The 18,577-nt window shown below is 39.2% G+C and overlaps 1 protein-coding gene across 1 annotated transcript in view; it reads right to left on the bottom strand.

Moving 5' to 3' along the window:
* Nucleotides 1-18,577, bottom strand: part of agmo (alkylglycerol monooxygenase) — a 343,652-nt gene that overhangs the window by 95,591 nt on the left and 229,484 nt on the right. The window contains exons 8-11 of the mRNA XM_048612759.1: nucleotides 16,877-16,956; nucleotides 8,588-8,722; nucleotides 2,834-2,950; nucleotides 101-183 (exon numbers count right to left, since the gene is read on the bottom strand). Of these exons, the coding sequence (XP_048468716.1) occupies nucleotides 101-183; nucleotides 2,834-2,950; nucleotides 8,588-8,722; nucleotides 16,877-16,956 (415 nt within the window). The remainder of the gene's footprint in view (nucleotides 1-100; nucleotides 184-2,833; nucleotides 2,951-8,587; nucleotides 8,723-16,876; nucleotides 16,957-18,577) is intronic.

Here is an 18,577-nt window from a genome sequence, read left to right as displayed (position 1 = left end):
AAATTAATAGAAAGAAAGTCATAAAATAAGGCCATAAAGATAGAAGGCCATTAGGAAGGAAGGCTGATTATTTTGGTAACAGCAAAAAAATGTCTCTTGCCTGTTCTCCATCATCAATCCAATAGAACTCAACGTGAGTATTATATATCCAATTCCCAAGAGGATTGTGAATTCTGATAGAACCTATTTAAGCAAGCAAAAACAAATTCTCCTTTAAAAGGAAACTGAGGTTGACATCATTGGATTAAAAGATTTAAACACATTTAGAAACAAGTCTGATTCAAAATTATATGGCAATTTAGAAATACACAGTATGTCTTCAGGGCATAACAGCATAGCATCCATTTAAAACACACAAGATAAGTTACAATATGTTATTTCATTTGGCAATCCTATTCATTGTTACATCTTAATTTTACTTTGTTTGCATTGGGAATTTAGAACCATTTCAGATCATATTCATTATGCTTCAAGATGCTGAATGTTACGCAATGAACCACAAATAAGTTGAACTAAATTTCTTAATGTTGCAATATAGAAATGGGAACCAATACACCAAAGAATTAGAAAAGAAAAAAATTCATATTGCATCTTATCAAATCCTCAGATAATTCCAAAACACTTTATAGCTAACAAATTACTTTGATTTTATGCAGACAAATGCACTTTTAGCAGGGTAATGCCCGACACGAAGAAAAAGGACAGTAACTAACCTGGTTAGTGCTGCAAACAGACAAGTTGTCATCTTGCATCGGGACACACACAATGTCAAATTTCAAAAGATCACAACTTATTATACTACAAGAGAAAATGGTGATAATTGATTGGCAAGTCAATTATCATTGGCTGAGGCATTGCCATGTAGAAAGCAACAGGGAACTTTGGACTCCCCAAATCTCCTGGATAATTTGAAAAAGCACAAACTGAAACAATTCCTTTTGCTGTGGTAATGATGTCAATTATGTAAGCTGTGCGTCCCAATGATTGGCTGACTGAATAGACAACATTGGTTCTGTGCATCAAGCAGAACACAGATCATATTGAACCAGTCTACACTTGCAAACTCAAAACAAACATCTACTGTTTGCTGCAGAGATAGTAGGAACTGCCGATGCTGGAGTCTGAGATAACAAGGTGTAGAGCTGGATGAACACAGCAGGCCAGGCAGCATCAGAGGAGCAGGAAAGCTGATGTTTCGGCTACAATCAACTTAAGATAGTGGAGTTTAGAATATGGATCACTCAAACTTGCTCAAGGTGGCATAGTTTATATGACAGAATGCGTTCTTTGTGACAAATTAACATGGGTTTTATTTTTAACAAAGCTCAGTTACACTCCCATGCAGGACTCTAATCTGAGGAATAGAGTCTGAGAGACTCTATTCAAACTGCCATTTGGAAAACAATAATTCATGCTTATATCCATCAACATATTGAGGTACCCCTGTATCTGGATGCTCCATGGGTATTATAACAAGATATGAAATTGGAAGGGCTGAGAACTTTCTATTTCTGCATAGAGCCCAGGCAGCCAAGCTGCTTGAAAAAAATACCAGAAATCCGAGGATGAAATAACAGGGATGGTCACTAAGGTTCAGAGGTATTCATGAGCTCTCCTGAGTTTTGTGTTCAAAGAATGGGCATTTCCAGAGTGTAAAGGGCATAAATATCAGCACCTAAATCTTTGTAAGTTAACTCTAATGCAATTTTGTAACTATTTCCAAACATCTGGTCATTACAATGACATTTTTTTGTTTTGAACACACAGTAATCATAAATTTGTACAAATGCTCATACGAATTAGGGACTGGAGTAGGCCACTCAATGCTTTGAACCTGCTTCACCATTCAATAAGACTAATGGCTGACTTGATTATTCCAAATTCCCTTCCCCAATACAACCTTTAACTTCCCTGTCTTTCAAGAATATATCTACCCCTGCCTAAAAATTTTCAAGGACACTGCTTCCACCCCCTTTTGAGTTTCAAAGATTCAGAATTCCCTTTGGGGAAAAAAATCTCTTGGTTTGTTTCTTACATGGGGATGATTCCACATGTTTAAACAGTGATGCCTAATTTTAGATTTTCCCACAAGAGAAAACATTCTTTCCATATCCGCCCTGCCAAGACCCCCCAAGAATCACACATGTGCAAATCAAGTCTTACTCTTCCAAGTGCCGGATGATACGAGCTTAGCCTGTCCAACCTCTCCTTACCAGACAAACTGCTCATTCCAATATTAGTCTAGCAAATCTTCCCTGAACTGTTTCCAGTGCATTTAAATCCTTCCTTGAATAAGATGACCAATACTGTACACAGTACTCCAGATGTGGTCTCACCAACATGCTGTATAGCTGAAGTATAGTTTCCCTACTTTTGTAATCAATCCTCCTTGCAAGGAACAACTATTATTTGTTTTCCTAGTTACATGTTGTACTCACATACTAACACTGTGCAATTCATGCCCTAGGATATCTAGGTCCCTCTCTATCTCAGAGATCTGCAACTTTTCACCTTTAGAAAGTTTACTTCTTAATTATCATTGCTGTCAAACTGAAAAATTTCATCTTTTCCCACATTGTACTCCATTTGCCAGATCTATGCCTACTTATTTAACCATTTATATCCCTTTGTGACTTTCATATATCCTCTTCATAACTTTTTTACCTACCCATCTTTGTTTCCACAGCAAATTTATAACTCAACCTTTGGTCCCTTTGTCCAAGTCATTAAATAAACTGAAAAAAGCTAAAACCTCAGCACTGATCCCTATGGCACCCCACTCATTGATGGCAGAGTGTTCCCTAAAGTATTACAATAAAGTAAAAATACTTACAGGCTTATTAGCAAATATGTGTAAGTAAATACCCAGAATGAGGATAAAATGCAGAACTGCATACAATTGAAGCCAAACAGGGATTTGGGGATGATGTGGAATTTCATTTCCAGTAATCTGAAAAAAACAAGAAATTATTTTAATTGAGAAAATATTTGTAAACAATGTTGATAAATACTCACTGTTGTAGTCAGAGACATTGTTCCCTTTTATTAATTTTGCTTCAGTCTATGCGACGTCAAGAAATGACAACTCTCTTGAACACCAAAGTCTATAGGTCACATCCATATCTCAGCTGCGGTGTTAAACACCAGAATTAAACAGCTCTGATCAATGTTCATTGACTTGAGCTAATAACTCTGCTTTTCTCTTCACAAATGTGGCCTGCTTTCAGTTTCATTTTTTTAAAATTTCAGTTTTCCAGCATCCACATTATTTTACTCTTGTGCCATAATTTGCCAATAAGATACTCGATTTTCCAATCCCACTGATTTAAAAAAAACCGACTTGAGAAAATTAATACTGTTTCAGCCTCCTTTCAATCATCAGCAGTGATAAAATTATCAATCAAGGATTCCCACTCACCAAAATCACTTGCTCCCAGGCACTTCAGCAGGAGTTCCTCAGGTCAATGTTATTTGACCAATCATCCACTTCATCATTGACATTCCTTCCAGCATAAGGTCAGACTTCAGATCTATTTACAATTCCTCCAAAAATGAAATAGCCTATCACAGCTGTAGTAGGACCTAGACAATACCAGACATGGCCTCATAGCTGGCAGGTTGCCCTCATATCATGCAAGTGCACAAGAATTGTTGGCTGACTATCTCCAACAAGAAAATCCCAAACACGTCCTTCAGTCCTCAGGGATATATGCATTACTGATCCCACAAACACGAAAATTGTGAGTTCACTATTAACCAGATGTTTACCTGGATCGCCTCATATTCACACCACAGCTACAAGGGCAGGGCAAAGGATGTGGGCTCTGGGCAAAGGATGCACCTCTTGACTCCTTAAAGCATTTCCATCATTCACAACACTCATATTTGAATATGATGGACTACTAACTACGTGTCACGATGAACTCAGATGCAAGAAGATCCAAAAACATCCAAGGAAAAGTAGTCTGTTTCATCAGTGTCACAATCATTGGACTTAATAGCCAACCTTCCATCCATTCTTGGATGCGTTGCAGTGACTCAAGAAGGTCACCTTCACTCACACTTCCCTTGATTGTGACCATCATCATCATGAACAACGAACAATGTTTAAGAACATCACCATCTCCAAATCTCACACAGCCTTGACTTGTAGCAATATTGTTAATATTTCACTACCATATATCATTATGAGAGTTTCGTAAGGACTATCTGGTTTAAGAAAGCCAATATCACCGACTGAAGACATTGTGGAATGGATAAGAAAAGCAGTCTTTCCCACTTAGCCAAAGTTTTGAGCTTTTTTCACATGGTAAGGTTCCAGCAAAGATCAACAATTGCACTCATTTCAATTAAGTGTTTTCCTCACAACTTAAGTTTTAGTTTTAAGATTTTGCACTGCAACATGTTTCTAGATAGCCAATCCATGAAGTAGCAATCACTCTAGAAATCACAGTGGATACTGGAACAGCATTCTTTATTTTTATCTTCCTTCTTTGTATTGTGTATGTGTCTGAATGAGGGAGAAGAAACTCAAAAAGCTCAGGAATATGTCATACTGTGGTGAAAATATATTACATAACAATTCTGCCCAGATCTTCTTGTGCAAAATTACATGAAGCCAACAGTCAATGTCTGCTGTACTTCTCAGTAATCTTTCATTTCAGTGTTTTCTCCACTTCCTTGTGGAAGTCCTGTCTTATGAAATTTCTAACAATTGGGAGTTTTCAGCACATCTAAACAATGCTGTTGTAGGGCAGGGCTTCATCAAACTTGCGAGACCAATTTCCTCTGATTGTACTTTTTGGACTTTACATTGGTTCCTCTGTGGTTAGTTGTGAATGTTTTCTTAAAAGCATACTTAACCTTTGCCCTATTAAATAAATGGAGCCAGTTCGTGATTACAGCAGTTTGAGGATCATTTGTCAAGCGCTTTCAAGATACAATGTCGCAAAATAACCACATGCTCTACAGAATGCACAATGACAAATTTCTGATTATTTGTATATGAGTAGTCATTAAAAGAAGAGCACTGTATTTTTGCAAACTTCCTAGTACATGGTATAGAATAGGCAGCGAGTAACTAACAAAAGATTTTAAGTACTGTGTAGCTGTCAGTCTGTCTCAAGATGGTTAAATTGTACAGGTGGTTGAAATCTTGAATCGGAGCAGTGGAAGGTTTGGATTAAGCCAGCATTATGTCTGCCCTGGGAATGCAAAACAGGCAGAAAAGCAGGAGTTTTATTTGTTGTCAGCCTCAGGGGAAGCACTGTGCCTCTGCACTGTATCTATACTGAGCTGTCTTCTTGAACTGTGCAGATTTGATTCCAGCACAACCACTCAGCTCCTAATCTTGTTACAGTCTTGGCCCAAACATGGACAGAAGAGCTGAGGTGAGGTGAGAGTGACTTGTTCTTGACATCAAGGTTGTGTTTGACTGAGTTTGGCATTGAGAAGCCACAGCAAAGTTAGAGTCATTAGGAACAATCTTTTGATAAGTCTGAATTATAACTGGCACATTGGAGGTTGGCTGTTGTTGTTGGAAGTCAGTCATCTCAGCTCCAGAGCATGTCTGCAAGGGTTCCTCAGGTTGGTGTCCAGGCCCAACCATCTTCAGCTCCTTTATCAAGGAGCTTCCTTCTGTCATAAGGTCAGATGTGAGGATGTTCACGGATGATTACATAATGTTCAGCACCGTTCGCGATTCCTCAAATACTCCTCAGATATCAAAAATGCAGCAAAACCTTGACAATATGCAGACTTGGGCTGAAAAGTGACCAGTAACATTCGAGCCACACGAGTGCAAGGCAACGACCATCTCCAACAAAACAGAATCTAACCAATTCCGCTTGACATTCAATAGCAGTATATCACTGATTCCCCTATCAACATACTGGGGGTTACCATTGACCAGAAACTATAAGCTAGACTATCCATATAAATTCAATAGGTACTAGAGCAGATCAAGGCTGGGAATATTGCAGCAAACAACTAACCTCCTGACTCTCAAAATCCTGTTCATCATCTGCAATGCACAAGTTAGGAATGTGATGGAATACTCCCCACTTGCCTGGTAGAGTGGAGCTCCAACAAACTCAAGAAATTTGACACCATCCTGTACAAAACAGCCTGCTTGTTTGGCATCCACAAATTTCAGTCCTTCCACCATCAACACTCGGTAGTAGCAGTATGTACCATCCATAGTATACACTACAGAAATTCACCAACGTTTCTTAGATAGCATCTTTTGAACCCACAACTGTTGCTATCTGGAAGGACAAAGGCTGTAGATGTGTAGTAACACCAGCACCTACAAATTTTTCTAAGTCACTCACCATCCTGACTTGGAGATATATTGTTCACAGTCGCTGGGCCAAAATCCTGGAATTCCCACCAGAGTTTGAGGGTTTACTTACAGCTCAAGGACTGCAGCAGTTTAAGAAGGCAGCTCAACACCACCTTTTTGAGAGCAACTAGGTATGGGCAATAAATGCTAGCCCAGCCAGTGATGCTCACATTCCATGAAAGAATTTTTGAAAAGTCAATTTGTTTCAGGGACACCCACAGTGCCATTAGGGAGTTGTTATGCCATTAGTACAATCCTATTTTATTCAATATTTTTGTTGTACAGTGACAGTAATATATTTATTACATGTTTACCTTTTATAGTCACACAGCATCATTGCCAAACTTCTTTGTATATATGTAATCTGAGGTTTTTAATTTGGAATTTGGAAGTACATAAGCAGTTAAATTCTGCAATAATGATACGTCATGATATGAGTTAATGTTGCTCTTGTCCATTTCTGTCATTTGTATGCCTGACACCAGAGTCCCAAAACAACTGATCATTTCTGAGTTCAGCCAGAACAGAAGATTCCCAGGAGATGCTCTGGGGAGATCTTCAAAGTATCCTTAAAATTGGTCCAACATACACATTGACTCATGGGAGATCTGGTTTCTGGCAACCAAAAATGGAAAAGTGTCTTTCGGGAAGGCACCAAATACATTGAGAGATTTCATCAGCAATACTCAGAGATGAAGTCAAGTTGACAGAGAAACCTTCAAACAACCTTTCTTCCTAACCATCCAAGCACCACCTACCCCACATATGACAAAGTCTGCAAACTTTACATGGGACTTCTCAGCCATCCGAGACTGCACAAAACCAAAAGTTGAATCAAGTCATCTTTGATTCCAAAAGATGACCTAAGGGAGAAACAGACTTCTGCAGGTGTTGCACTGTTGTGTTGACTGTGCCATCTTTTGAAGGATGTGTGGGTCATGCCATCGAACAGTGACGATGCTTGTTCTTGATAAGTACATGCACATGCTGCGCTTTACTGTACGAAGATTTGTACTACAGTTCAACAGACTCAGAAACTCTCCCGAAGACATATCAGCAAGTCAGATCTCACCATACAGAAGGATTTAGACTTTGATAATCAACCTGTATTGCTCTGTTATGATTACCAAGACTATTAAGTCCTGATGTGGGGGACTTAAACCTGAAGCTTCTTGTCCAGATGTTACCACTGCGCCACAATTCTTCCTATTTGACAGGCAGGGTTTTATTGTTTCATAAATGCTGCTGGTTTAGTTTACAGCCACCTCGCTTTTTGTGGGAGATTCTTGCTTTGAAATTTAAGACAAATCATTAGAAACTACTTTTGTTACATTTTGTTCCAATTAATGCACAGGACCACACTAGATTTTTAATCAATAGCACTTCTAATGGGTTATGATATACATATTTTCGTTGAGGGTAGGAATTACTAGGTATAAATTGAACATCACCAATAGTACTGTTACCATCCATTATGTCCCGATATGTATTTTACCAAGTATGAGCAAAACAAAAAGAAAATCCTTTCAACATCCATTTCAAATCACCTACTTATGACTCTCCGAGACTGCATCATCATTATATGATTTCTCCTTATTTTGATAACCTCTTTGTAATGTTTTCTCTCAGAAAGTATCATCAAAGTTAAATGTGGACAGTTAATGATTGGAGTAACTTAAAGATATCATAGAGGCATAGAGTCCTACAGCAGGGAGACAGGCCCTTCGGCCCAAATAGGTCCAGGCTGACCAAAATGTTCATACACACTAACCTCATTTCTCTGCACATGGCCCATATCCTTCCAAACCTTTCCTATCCACGTGTTCATCCAAATGCCTTTTAAATGTTGCTGATGTACCCACCTTTAAATGTTGTTAGTGTATCCTCCAAAATGTACACATAAACAAACATTTTTAAGAAGAGTTATGCATCCAGTGTTTCCAAAACACGTTCCCCCTCTACCCCAAACCATGTGCTTTCTCTAGCTCCTAGCTACATTAAAGTCACTATGGATTAAACAAGGCCCAACCTTCACATCAGCAGCTAGTCCCATTCTCAAATATGTTAAGTAACCAGCAACAAGTTGACATATCATTAACATTTTAATATTGCAAATTTCTTGTTTCTGAAATACTTGAGTTGTACTATAATAAGTGGCACAGCATTAACTAACTATCCTAGATTGAAATTCTCTACCCAGTCCTTACCCTTCCATTTACGTAAATAATACTTTTCATTACATACTGCTGGAATGTCTTCAAGACACCCAAGTCTGGGTTTGCCTGGTTGCCATCCTGGCCCTTTGAAGAGGACAGAAATTTTGTTGCTTATGCCAGGTGTTGCCCAAAATGTCTTCCAAATGTAAAGCAAGTGATGGAATGGGAGAAAAAAAAAGAAATGTGAAAAATTAAACGAAATCACAAGATATAGCCACTATTGTAATCAGTTAGGGAATGAAAGGTTGTGGGGGACAAAAAACAGTCATCAACACCATTTTCCTGTCAGATCATCCATGATCTCATTGAATGGCAGAACAGACTCAATGGGATGAATGGCCTACTTCAGCTCCTTTGTCTTGAAGTCTTATTCGCCTCATTTTTCAAAATGCATATTCAAAGTTGAAAGTTAAGAAGCCTTATTGGTAAGTAGGAGAGGAATTTTAACCTCACAGCACTGGGGGTGCTGGAAGGGCAGAAGGTAGAATTACTTAAAAATTCTCCAACCTGACCCCATCATACCCACTTCAAACTTTAACAGAAGCAACTTGGGAACAGAGTTACCAGGTTCCCTCTCAGAATGCGAGTTAATCACTAAAACCTTTTAAGAAAGCAGAGTTCATCCATTTTGATTCCATTTTACTTTTAACACAGGAGGGACAATGAAGTATCTTTTTTGAATTATTTGTGGATCATGAGGAGTGTAAGGATATGCCTCAGTCTCAACATTCTCGCTTTCACATTCGCTGTAACTGGTTAGCCTACATTCCCTGCACAAGATTTGATCCAACTGCCAGCTCTACTGTATCCAAATCATCACTCCTCTCCAACAATATCAGACTTAGCTAACATTTACTCCCTGGCCCTTTCCAGTTCGACAGACTGCCAACCTATTAATCAGGCTGGCTACATATGGGAAATTTTTTTAAAATATCTAAAATGTATCCAGCTGTTAAATTTGAAAAGACATGTGGGAAAGCCACACTTCTGGATTTCCCTTCTGAAAACATTCTCCCCTTTTGCAATTTTCAGCGTGGACTAAAAATTAGGGTTAACAGTTTGGTTAATGTCAGAAATCATATCAAAGTCATTGTTATCAACATACTTATGGTCTATTAGTTTTTTTTATAAATTGCTGTCTTTTTTGGAAAATACGTACAACATGCAACAATCCATCACTAATCTAAAAATAACATGCTCTCAAAAAAAAATCACACATTGAATAAGATTGACTCCACTCACCATAAGACACTGATATATGCAAATGTACTGTGAGAATCATTTCAGGAGAATAGGTATAAAACAATGGTTTAGGAGGTACTATCATATTATAAGCTGTGTTCTCCATACTGACAAAATTCTAGATGTGAAAATGTCAGTTGTAAGCTACATCCTTGAGGGTGGAAAGATCATTACCATTGCTAAAATCAGCAACAAGAACAGAAACTGCTGGGAAAACTCAGCAGGATTTTGAGAAATTTCTGTTTTTGTTTATGATTTCCAGCATCTTTTGTTTTTGTTCCTAAGATCAGCAAGATGCCTTTCTTGAGATGTCAAGTACTATAAATCTATTGGGGACTTGCAATATTACAAGGGCCCTTGAATTATGTAAGGGAGACTGGTAATACCATTAATAGCATAACTCCACATTTTCTTGGGATTTTGCAACTCTCCCATTAATCTCAACAGAAACATACATTTAAGGAACAAGAGTAGGCCACTTGCCTTTTCAAACCAGTTCACCATTCAATAAGCCAATGGCTGATCTGATTTTAACCTCAAATCGACTTTCTTCCATATGCCCAATAATCGTTCATTCCCTTGATAACTAGCCCCACCCACATATCAAACATAACGGTGATCATTATTTTATACATCTAAGTCAGTTTACAATTTGATGCTACTTAGATTTTATAACAATGCATAGGTATTCTGGCAGTGATGAGATTTAAGCCTGAGAGTTTGGGAAGAAAATTAGACTGTCAAAATCAAACTGCATCTAACGGATGATTTGTATCCCTTACTAGGAAATTTGGTTATATATTAAAGATCTGGATGAAGGATCTGAGAGCATTGCTGCTAAGTTTGCAGATGACACAATGATGGTTGGAGGCCAGGGAGTGCTGAGGAAGTGGAAAGGCTGCAGGATTTGGACAGCCAAGGAGATCAGGCAAAGGAGTGGCAGATGGAATGCAATGTGGGAAAGTGTGAGGTTATGCAATTCGGTAGGAAGAATAGAGGCAGAAACTATTTTCTAAATGGTGAAAGACTTTGGAAATCTGAAACACAAAAGGAACTTGGGAATCCTAGTTCAGGATTCTTTTCAGGTTAATATGCAGGTTCAGTTGGCAGTTAGCAGGCAAATGCAATGTCAGCATTCATTTCAAGAGGACTAGAATACAAGAACAGAGATGTATTGCTGGGGCTGTACAAGGCTCTGGTCAGACTGCATTTGGAAAATTATGAGTAGTTTTGGGCCCCTGTGCCTAAAGAAAGATGTGTTGGCATTGGAGGGGGTCCAGAGAAGGTTTACAAGAATGATCCTGGGGATGAAGGGCTTGTTTTATGAGGAGTGGTGAAGAACTCTGGGTCTGTACTTGATCAAGCTTAGAAGAATGAGACGGAATCTGATTGAAACTTACAGAATACTGAGATGTGTGGGGGAGTGGATATGGAGCAGATGTTCCCGTGAGTTGGAGGGACTAGGACCTGAGGGTGCAGCCTCAGAGTGAAGGGATGACTCTTTAGAACAGAGAGGCTGAAGAATTTCCTCAGCCAGAGGGTGCCTAATCTGCGGAATGACTGAATCTCAGCCATGATCCAATGATGGAGCAGACTCAATGGGCTGAATGACCTAATTCTGCTCCTATGTCTTATGGTGCTGTAAATTTGTATACTGGGAGCATTTCAAATCATAAAGGAAAATGGCTATTTTAACTCACTTACTCAGTGCTTTGTTTATCGCAGTAAATTGTTTATCATCATGCCCCATGAGCATAGAGGTGTACTTGAGCAGCAAATCATTGTTTAATACAAAGCTCAATTGTCAATTGAATCCTGTTGGAGAGATTGTACTTCTACTTCTTGAAAGGCTCCTGTAGTTCTAGATGGTGGATGTGTTATCATTTTAACTCTCAGTGCACCAAGTGTCTCATGCTGTATTCTCATTAAAAAGTACAGGAGTAAGTTGGCAATTGCAAAGTTGATGCACAAGGTAGGAAGATGTATTTTATACATCATCAATTTTGCAATTTCAGGAAAATCTGTGCACTTTTTTTCTTGCTGAGCAACTTAGGCCTTTGCCTGCCTCTTCACACATCCTTGAGTGTGAGATTTAGAATGCTGTCTGAGTTCTGAGTTCCAAGTATCAACAGGATGGCAAACAAAACCAGCACAATCCATATTGTTTTGAAGTGTGTGGTGTAGTCTTGTAACTCAAACCAGGCTGCACCGCTAAAAGTCATGTTTCTGAAACAGGAGGGCATAACATCACGTTCTCAAATAAGACTCCTTTTGCATTTTGGAGTGTTGGTACTGCTAATTAGAATGTCAGCTTTATACATTCTAACGATTCCAAAGCATTAAGTTATTCCCCAAAACGGAAACTTGATAAAAAATAATTGGCAGCTTAAAGGCCTCAGTTGTAGGGATAAGAGTGGGCAAACCTCATCTATTGCTGCCCTGCCTGGCATATTGCCAACATGTCAGCAAAAAGACCTCCTGGGGAATTGTACTGGGCAGTTACCTCTCACACACCTGCAATCATACTGATGGGGAATGGTAAAAGACTGAACCAATAACAACTAAATAAATTGATTTTCTTGAACTTTAAATACAAAGCAGTACTTTACAATTAATGGGTTGCAACCCAATCAGAAATATGGCATTTATTGCTGTTGGATCAAATACTAAACTGCAAAAGTATAATGTACAAAACATGTTAAGAAGGAAAGGGTGATGAAACAGGAGTGAGTGCAATCCCAGAGGGTGAAATGGATTTTCATACTCATGTATACTCTGTGGAGGGGGGAAAGATGGCATCCACGACTCAATTCCAGGATTCCTAATCCATCCTCAGGGTTTAAAAGTTTTAGCTGTTCCTTTTAATGGTGCAGGTAGGTTTGGGTCACAAAGCTTCATCCTGACTTGGCCAGTTCCATTGCAGAGATAAGCATGATTTAGACCTCTGCAATTTTACTGGAGTTGACCCAGTTTTTCAAACACTTGTGGTTCACAGCACCTCAGAAGTGTCAACAATAGCCTGGATGGGGAAACAGTATGAAAGGAAAGTTGAAAAGATCTTATCTATAGCCCTCATGCCAAGGATATGTCACCCACCCATCTCCAAAGGCCTGTGACACCCTCCATGTTAAGCTACACATTTCCATGACAACAAGGTGCAGGGCTGGATGAACACAGCAGGCCAAGCAGCATCATAGGAGCATGTCCGTTCAACAGCTATACTCTGTATAGAACCAATGCATCCTATAGTGAGAATAGGACATGCTACAAAAGCTTTACAGTAGCAATAGTAGAAACTGCAAAAATTTGAAATGTCTTAATTGAGTATAAATAAGGACTGTGCAGTTAACAGAAGAAATCAGAGAATGATAGCTGTCAAACAAGCAATGTTTTCTCAGGAGCTCAGTTTTATTTTTAATAATCTAATAGATGTCTGGGCTTTCAGCCAAGGAACATAATGTGAATGGTCTGGAGTGGTCAGGACTGTATTGTTCAAAGTGCAGTTGGCAAACCTGAGCAGTCTGGTGCATGTTAGCGCGCAGCTGTGGAGTTCAAAGTTCATTAAAAGGAATTTTTTTTTATGAATTGAAAATGTGCAGGTACTCACATAATGAGAAGGTTGGAAGTGGGTAGCTGAATCTATTTGACATTGATGCAAGTTTTGCTGCAGATCTTTAACTCAGCAAAGATGTTTGCAGCACACCTTAGGGATTCTCAACTGGAGAGAGCAGCCTGAATCACGCACAAAGCCTGGCAAAGAAAGGGTTTTCCCAGCAGAGAATGAAATTGATTCCTGAAGTCTCAGGAACTCCAGAAACGTAAAGGAAACTTAAGAACGATGCAACCTCCTCTCCACCCTCACCCTTGCTCCAAGCCCACAGGGTTTTGACTCTTAACTGAAGGACCTGCTGAGGGACTGCACAAATATGTACCTAGTACAGGGGAAAGAGACCCGCTTCTTACAATAAGATTGATGGAAGTGAATAAGGAAGTGAGAAGCAGAAATTTGGTTCTTTAAATCTGGAGATTGTGCCCAAGATGTCTAAGGTCTCCGGCAGACTGAAAAGGTGAACAAATTAGCACAAACAGAGGATGAGGCTCACACTCCAGCACTTTCCTACACAGCACTCCACAGTACACACACCGTACAGCTCTAATAATTTAAAAACCGTAAGAACTGCGGATGCTGTAAATCAGGAACAAAAACAAAAGTTGCTGGAAAAGCTCAGCAGGTTTGGCAGCATCTGTGAAGAAAAAATCAGAGTTAACGTTTCGGGTCCGGTGACCCTTCCTCAGAACTGATGGTGGCTGGGAAAATGTCGCTTAAAATGCAGAAAATAGGGAAGGGAATGGGGTAGGGAGTAAACAATAGGATAGAGCCCAAAGAGAGAGAAGAGCAGTTGAATAGACAAAGGAGGTGATAATGATCTGGCTAGGGGGGTGAATAATTGTTAATCGGGACTGTTAGTGACTAACAATAGATAGTGTGTAATGACAGGCTGTGTGATAACAAGGCCTGGGGTGTAGGGTAGGGGGCTAGGAAATGACAGAGTTTAGGCCCTAAAATTATTGAACTTGATATTGCATCCAGTGGGCTTGTAGGGTCCCCAAACGAAAAAATGAGGTGTTGTTCTTCCAGCTTGCGCTGAGCTTCACTGGAACACTGCAGCAAGCTTTAACTTCCACTTTAACACACCACCCTGTTCCCTGGCGAATATCTCTGATTCAAGCTTGCTGTAGTGCTACAGTGAAGCTCAATGCAAGCTGGACAACACCACTTCATTTTCCACTTGGGGACCCTGCAGCCCTCCGGACTCAATATCAAGTTCAATAATTTTAGGGCCTAAATTCTCCCATATCCTAGCCTCCTAACCCACACACCAGGCCTTGTTACCACATAGCCTGCCATTACAGACTACCTATTGTTAGTGACTTACAGACCCCATTTACAACTATTCACCCTCCTAGCCAAATCGCTATCACTTCCTTTGTCTATCCAACTGCTCTTCTCTCTCTTTGGGCACCATCCTATGGTTTACTCCCTACCCCACCCCCCTCCCTGTTTTATGCAGCTAAACCAATGTTTTCCCAGCTACCATCATTTCTGAGGAAGGGTCACCAGACCCGAAATGTTAACTCTGATTTTTTTCTTCACAGATGCTGCCAGATCTGCTGATCTTTTCCAGCAACTTCTGTCTTAGCTCCAATCATTCCTCTTTCTTTGGTTATCTCCTCACACAACCTCTTGTGAACAGCCAATATTTGTCCTCAGAAATACCCACCTTGCCATCCTACCGGAATATTGTACTTCCTTGCTTCACATCATTGTTTTGCTATACTCTCAATTCTGCTTTTGGAGAGTCCACAACTTCAGGTTAAAGGTAGAGGACTGGGGAGGAGTAGTGCGAAGTGGGATCCTCCAAAGATAACATGCTTGACAATCACAAACAAAGCATGGCAACCCCTGATCTACTCAGAAGGAGTTGTTGCTCCAAGAGTTCCTGCAAATGCCAGCCAGGATTTGCTGTGAAAACGTGAACATTTTGAGGCAACAAAACTCAGACAAGAGCCATTCTCCTACTTACAGGCAGAGTACTGGGGAACTCATCCCTTCAAGTTAGATCTCTGGGTCAATTCCCCCTGTCCATGAAGCAGCATGTGGTAGAGAAGAAGGCAACTGGTGTTGCTACTGGAGCTGCTATTCCTTTTGTTCTTCAAAAGTTGCAGGAGATTTTTCAATATCACAGTGAAGGCTGACAGCAGTGAAATGAAGCTCAATGTACAAAGACCCCCAAACTGGTAAACTGATTTCTGACAGGTTGAATAACACCTAACAAGAAAGGAGATGGCTCTTTTAAATGACGTGCTGTGAGCAGAAGCCTCTTACCTTGGCAGAGAGGCAGCTATTAGGGCTCACTGTTTGAAGGCTTCCCACTCTGGTAGTTTCATTGAACAGTCAATGCTGTGCATATACTAGCCTGTCCCTGGTCAGTTGCAGATACCAGTGAACCAGTGAGTTTTTGTTAATGTCAGAATAATGAGTTAAATCCTCAGTTATTTATATCAGTGACTATTTCAATTGCTTACCCTGTCAGTTCTAGTGTGTTTTAGCATTTTCCTGCAAACCTGATGGGTTAAGCCTCATACTGGGTTAGGTCATTGGCTGTCTGACCCAGGGTTACCTTTCAGGCAACACTCTAAATTCTCCACCAGACCTGTACCCACCTTCCCTTGACAGCTCAATCTCTGCTCTGTGTCTATCGACCAAAGGATACAAATGTCACATTAGATTGAAAGAAGTAAACATATTAAAGAATGAACTTTTTAGGCATCACTAACTAGGACAGTGTTTGATACCCATCCTTAATTGCTTTTGAACTGAGTAGATTACTAATTACAGAGAGAAGTTAGAGTCAACAGTATTGTCATGGATCTTGGAGTCAAGTGTAGGCCCCATGAGGTAAGGACATTTGATTTTGTTACCTTAAGGAAATCAGTGAACTAAATAGGTTTTTACACCAATGTTAATAGCCACTGTTACTAAGTCCAGTTTTATATCTAAGGTTCGTTAATTGAATTTAAATTTCTGCAGCTATGATGGGATTTGAAACCTGTTTCCCACAGCTTTGGCATGCATTTCTGATTTCTCATCCAGCGATATTATTTCTATGTTTTCATTATGTCTCAATGAATCAAAATTTATTTAGCAATAGGTGCAACCAAAAAAAAATTGAAAATGGTAGAAAATTCATTCAGAAATTACAGAAAACGTTTAGATTGTCAATAAGGCTGCTCACTGGGTCAAATATATGATACTGCTTCATTTTTTAAAATATATGCTGGATCTATTGGCAGTCTTTATGTGAAAACTAGTTTGCATTATCTTTTTCAACTTTAGCCCTCATTTTAAATTTGCATTCTGTTAAATTATCTCAAGGGAATAATTTTAGCCTCACAACATGAAAAGCAATTTCTGATACAATACTGTAACAGAAGACTATGATCTTGAAACAAACTATACAGATAATTTTAATAATAAAGTAAAACATTTGTGTCAAATTAAGAAAATATGCACCTGCACCCATAGAGGTTCAAATGCGTTGATTGGGTGAGTCAAGCCAAAGATCACTTTCTCATTCTCTGGCGCAAAGGTACCTGTTTCACCAAAGAGAAATAGATACAGCCATGCATTATTCTGCTCGATTCCCTATTTACTAAAATAAAGGAATGTTAATAGCATTAAGGATTCATTTTGCTGCTATGTATTTGCTGTAAGTTATAAGCCAGTGAAGAAGTCTGTTACTTCCTAAGTTTGATAGTTAGACACTGGAAGAAACTCTTAAAAACACACAATTGTTGTTCATTAAGTTAATGGCAGTGCAAAATAAGAATTTGCAGGATCTATCAGAACATTTTCAAAATGCTTAATGCTTTTGAAATGTAAGAACTGGACTGTAGTGATGGGCTCAGCCAGTTTTCACACAGCCGGATTCTAATTATTCAGTCCGTGAAAACTTGGTGAAATCAGCAATTATGTATCATTTATGTTATTGTGCTTAACTTGATGAGTCACCATTACATAAACATGAATGAGGCTATTTTCATACATTTCATATTGACTTTGACATCTGATTCTGGAGCTCTACTGCAGGTGCTAAATGAAAATTTTCTTGATACCACTGTTCCAGAAAATAATCCTGTCACTCACTCATCCTGTTCTGTTTGTTTTGTCATACCACTTTGTTTCCTCTTTTCTGCCCCTTTCTTCTTCCATTTCCTTGATGCCATTGTCTCCTCTGCATTTTCTTTTTCTCACTAGTACATTTACTCATCATCTGCACATTCCTATCCCCTCTCTTATGGTTTGCCAAGCAATACATCCTCTGACACACATTCTCCCCTTCATCTCTTGCATCAACATTCTCCTTCCTATTTCCTCCTATGCTTTGATCTTCTCCTCAACTTGACCCCATTCCTTGTGTCTGTCTTCCCTCCATCTTCCTTTTCTCTTCCCCTCATTCCTTTCCATTTTCCTTTCTCTTGATGGTCCTCACATCTATCCATAGGCCGATAATAAATCACTTTGTTAGCTCAAACCCATTCCTTCAGGAAGGGCCTCAAGAAAGCCAACTTCACAGTTCATATAGGTGAACTAAAGCAAGTAAAATTTTAATTTTCATTAAATGTTTTTAAAAAATGTTTAGTTCAAATTAATATATGGCTGATCTGCATTCCTAGCTTTGAATGCAGGATTTGACCCCTTGGTTTATATAGCTGAACTAAAGCAAGTAAAATTTTAGTTTTCATTAAATGCTTTTAAAAAATGTTTAGTTCAAATTAATATATGACTGATCTGCATTCCTAGCTTCGAATGCAGGATTTGACCCCTTGGTTTAAAATGTTAAACACACTCCAAACAAAACGAATCTACAGAAATTCTCAGTCTTGAATCCTTCACCCTCTTCTGACATCATCTCTCAATGTGGTCCAGACTTTTCACATTCTTGTACTCATGTATTCCTGACCCCCTTACTCTCCATCGGAAAGGTCACATATTTACTTCTTGTACTTTCTGTTGTACTCCTTATCTGAACCTATCTGTTGCTGCTAAAATTCTCACGCACACCTTGTCACCTTTCGAACCAGCGATCCCAATGTTCTCTTTGGGATCTTCTTATCCTGCACCCTCTATAGGAGCAGATGGGAGCTATTCAGCCAGGCAAGTCTGCTCCATCATTTAATACAATCATGCTGATCAAACATCCCGATGCCTTTT

The sequence above is a fragment of the Rhincodon typus genome, chromosome 2 (assembly GCF_021869965.1).
Source record: "Rhincodon typus isolate 14 chromosome 2, sRhiTyp1.1, whole genome shotgun sequence".
NCBI lineage: Eukaryota > Metazoa > Chordata > Chondrichthyes > Orectolobiformes > Rhincodontidae > Rhincodon > Rhincodon typus.
Note: the sequence above shows the minus strand (reverse complement) of the source record. Positions and strands in the feature narration are given on the sequence as shown.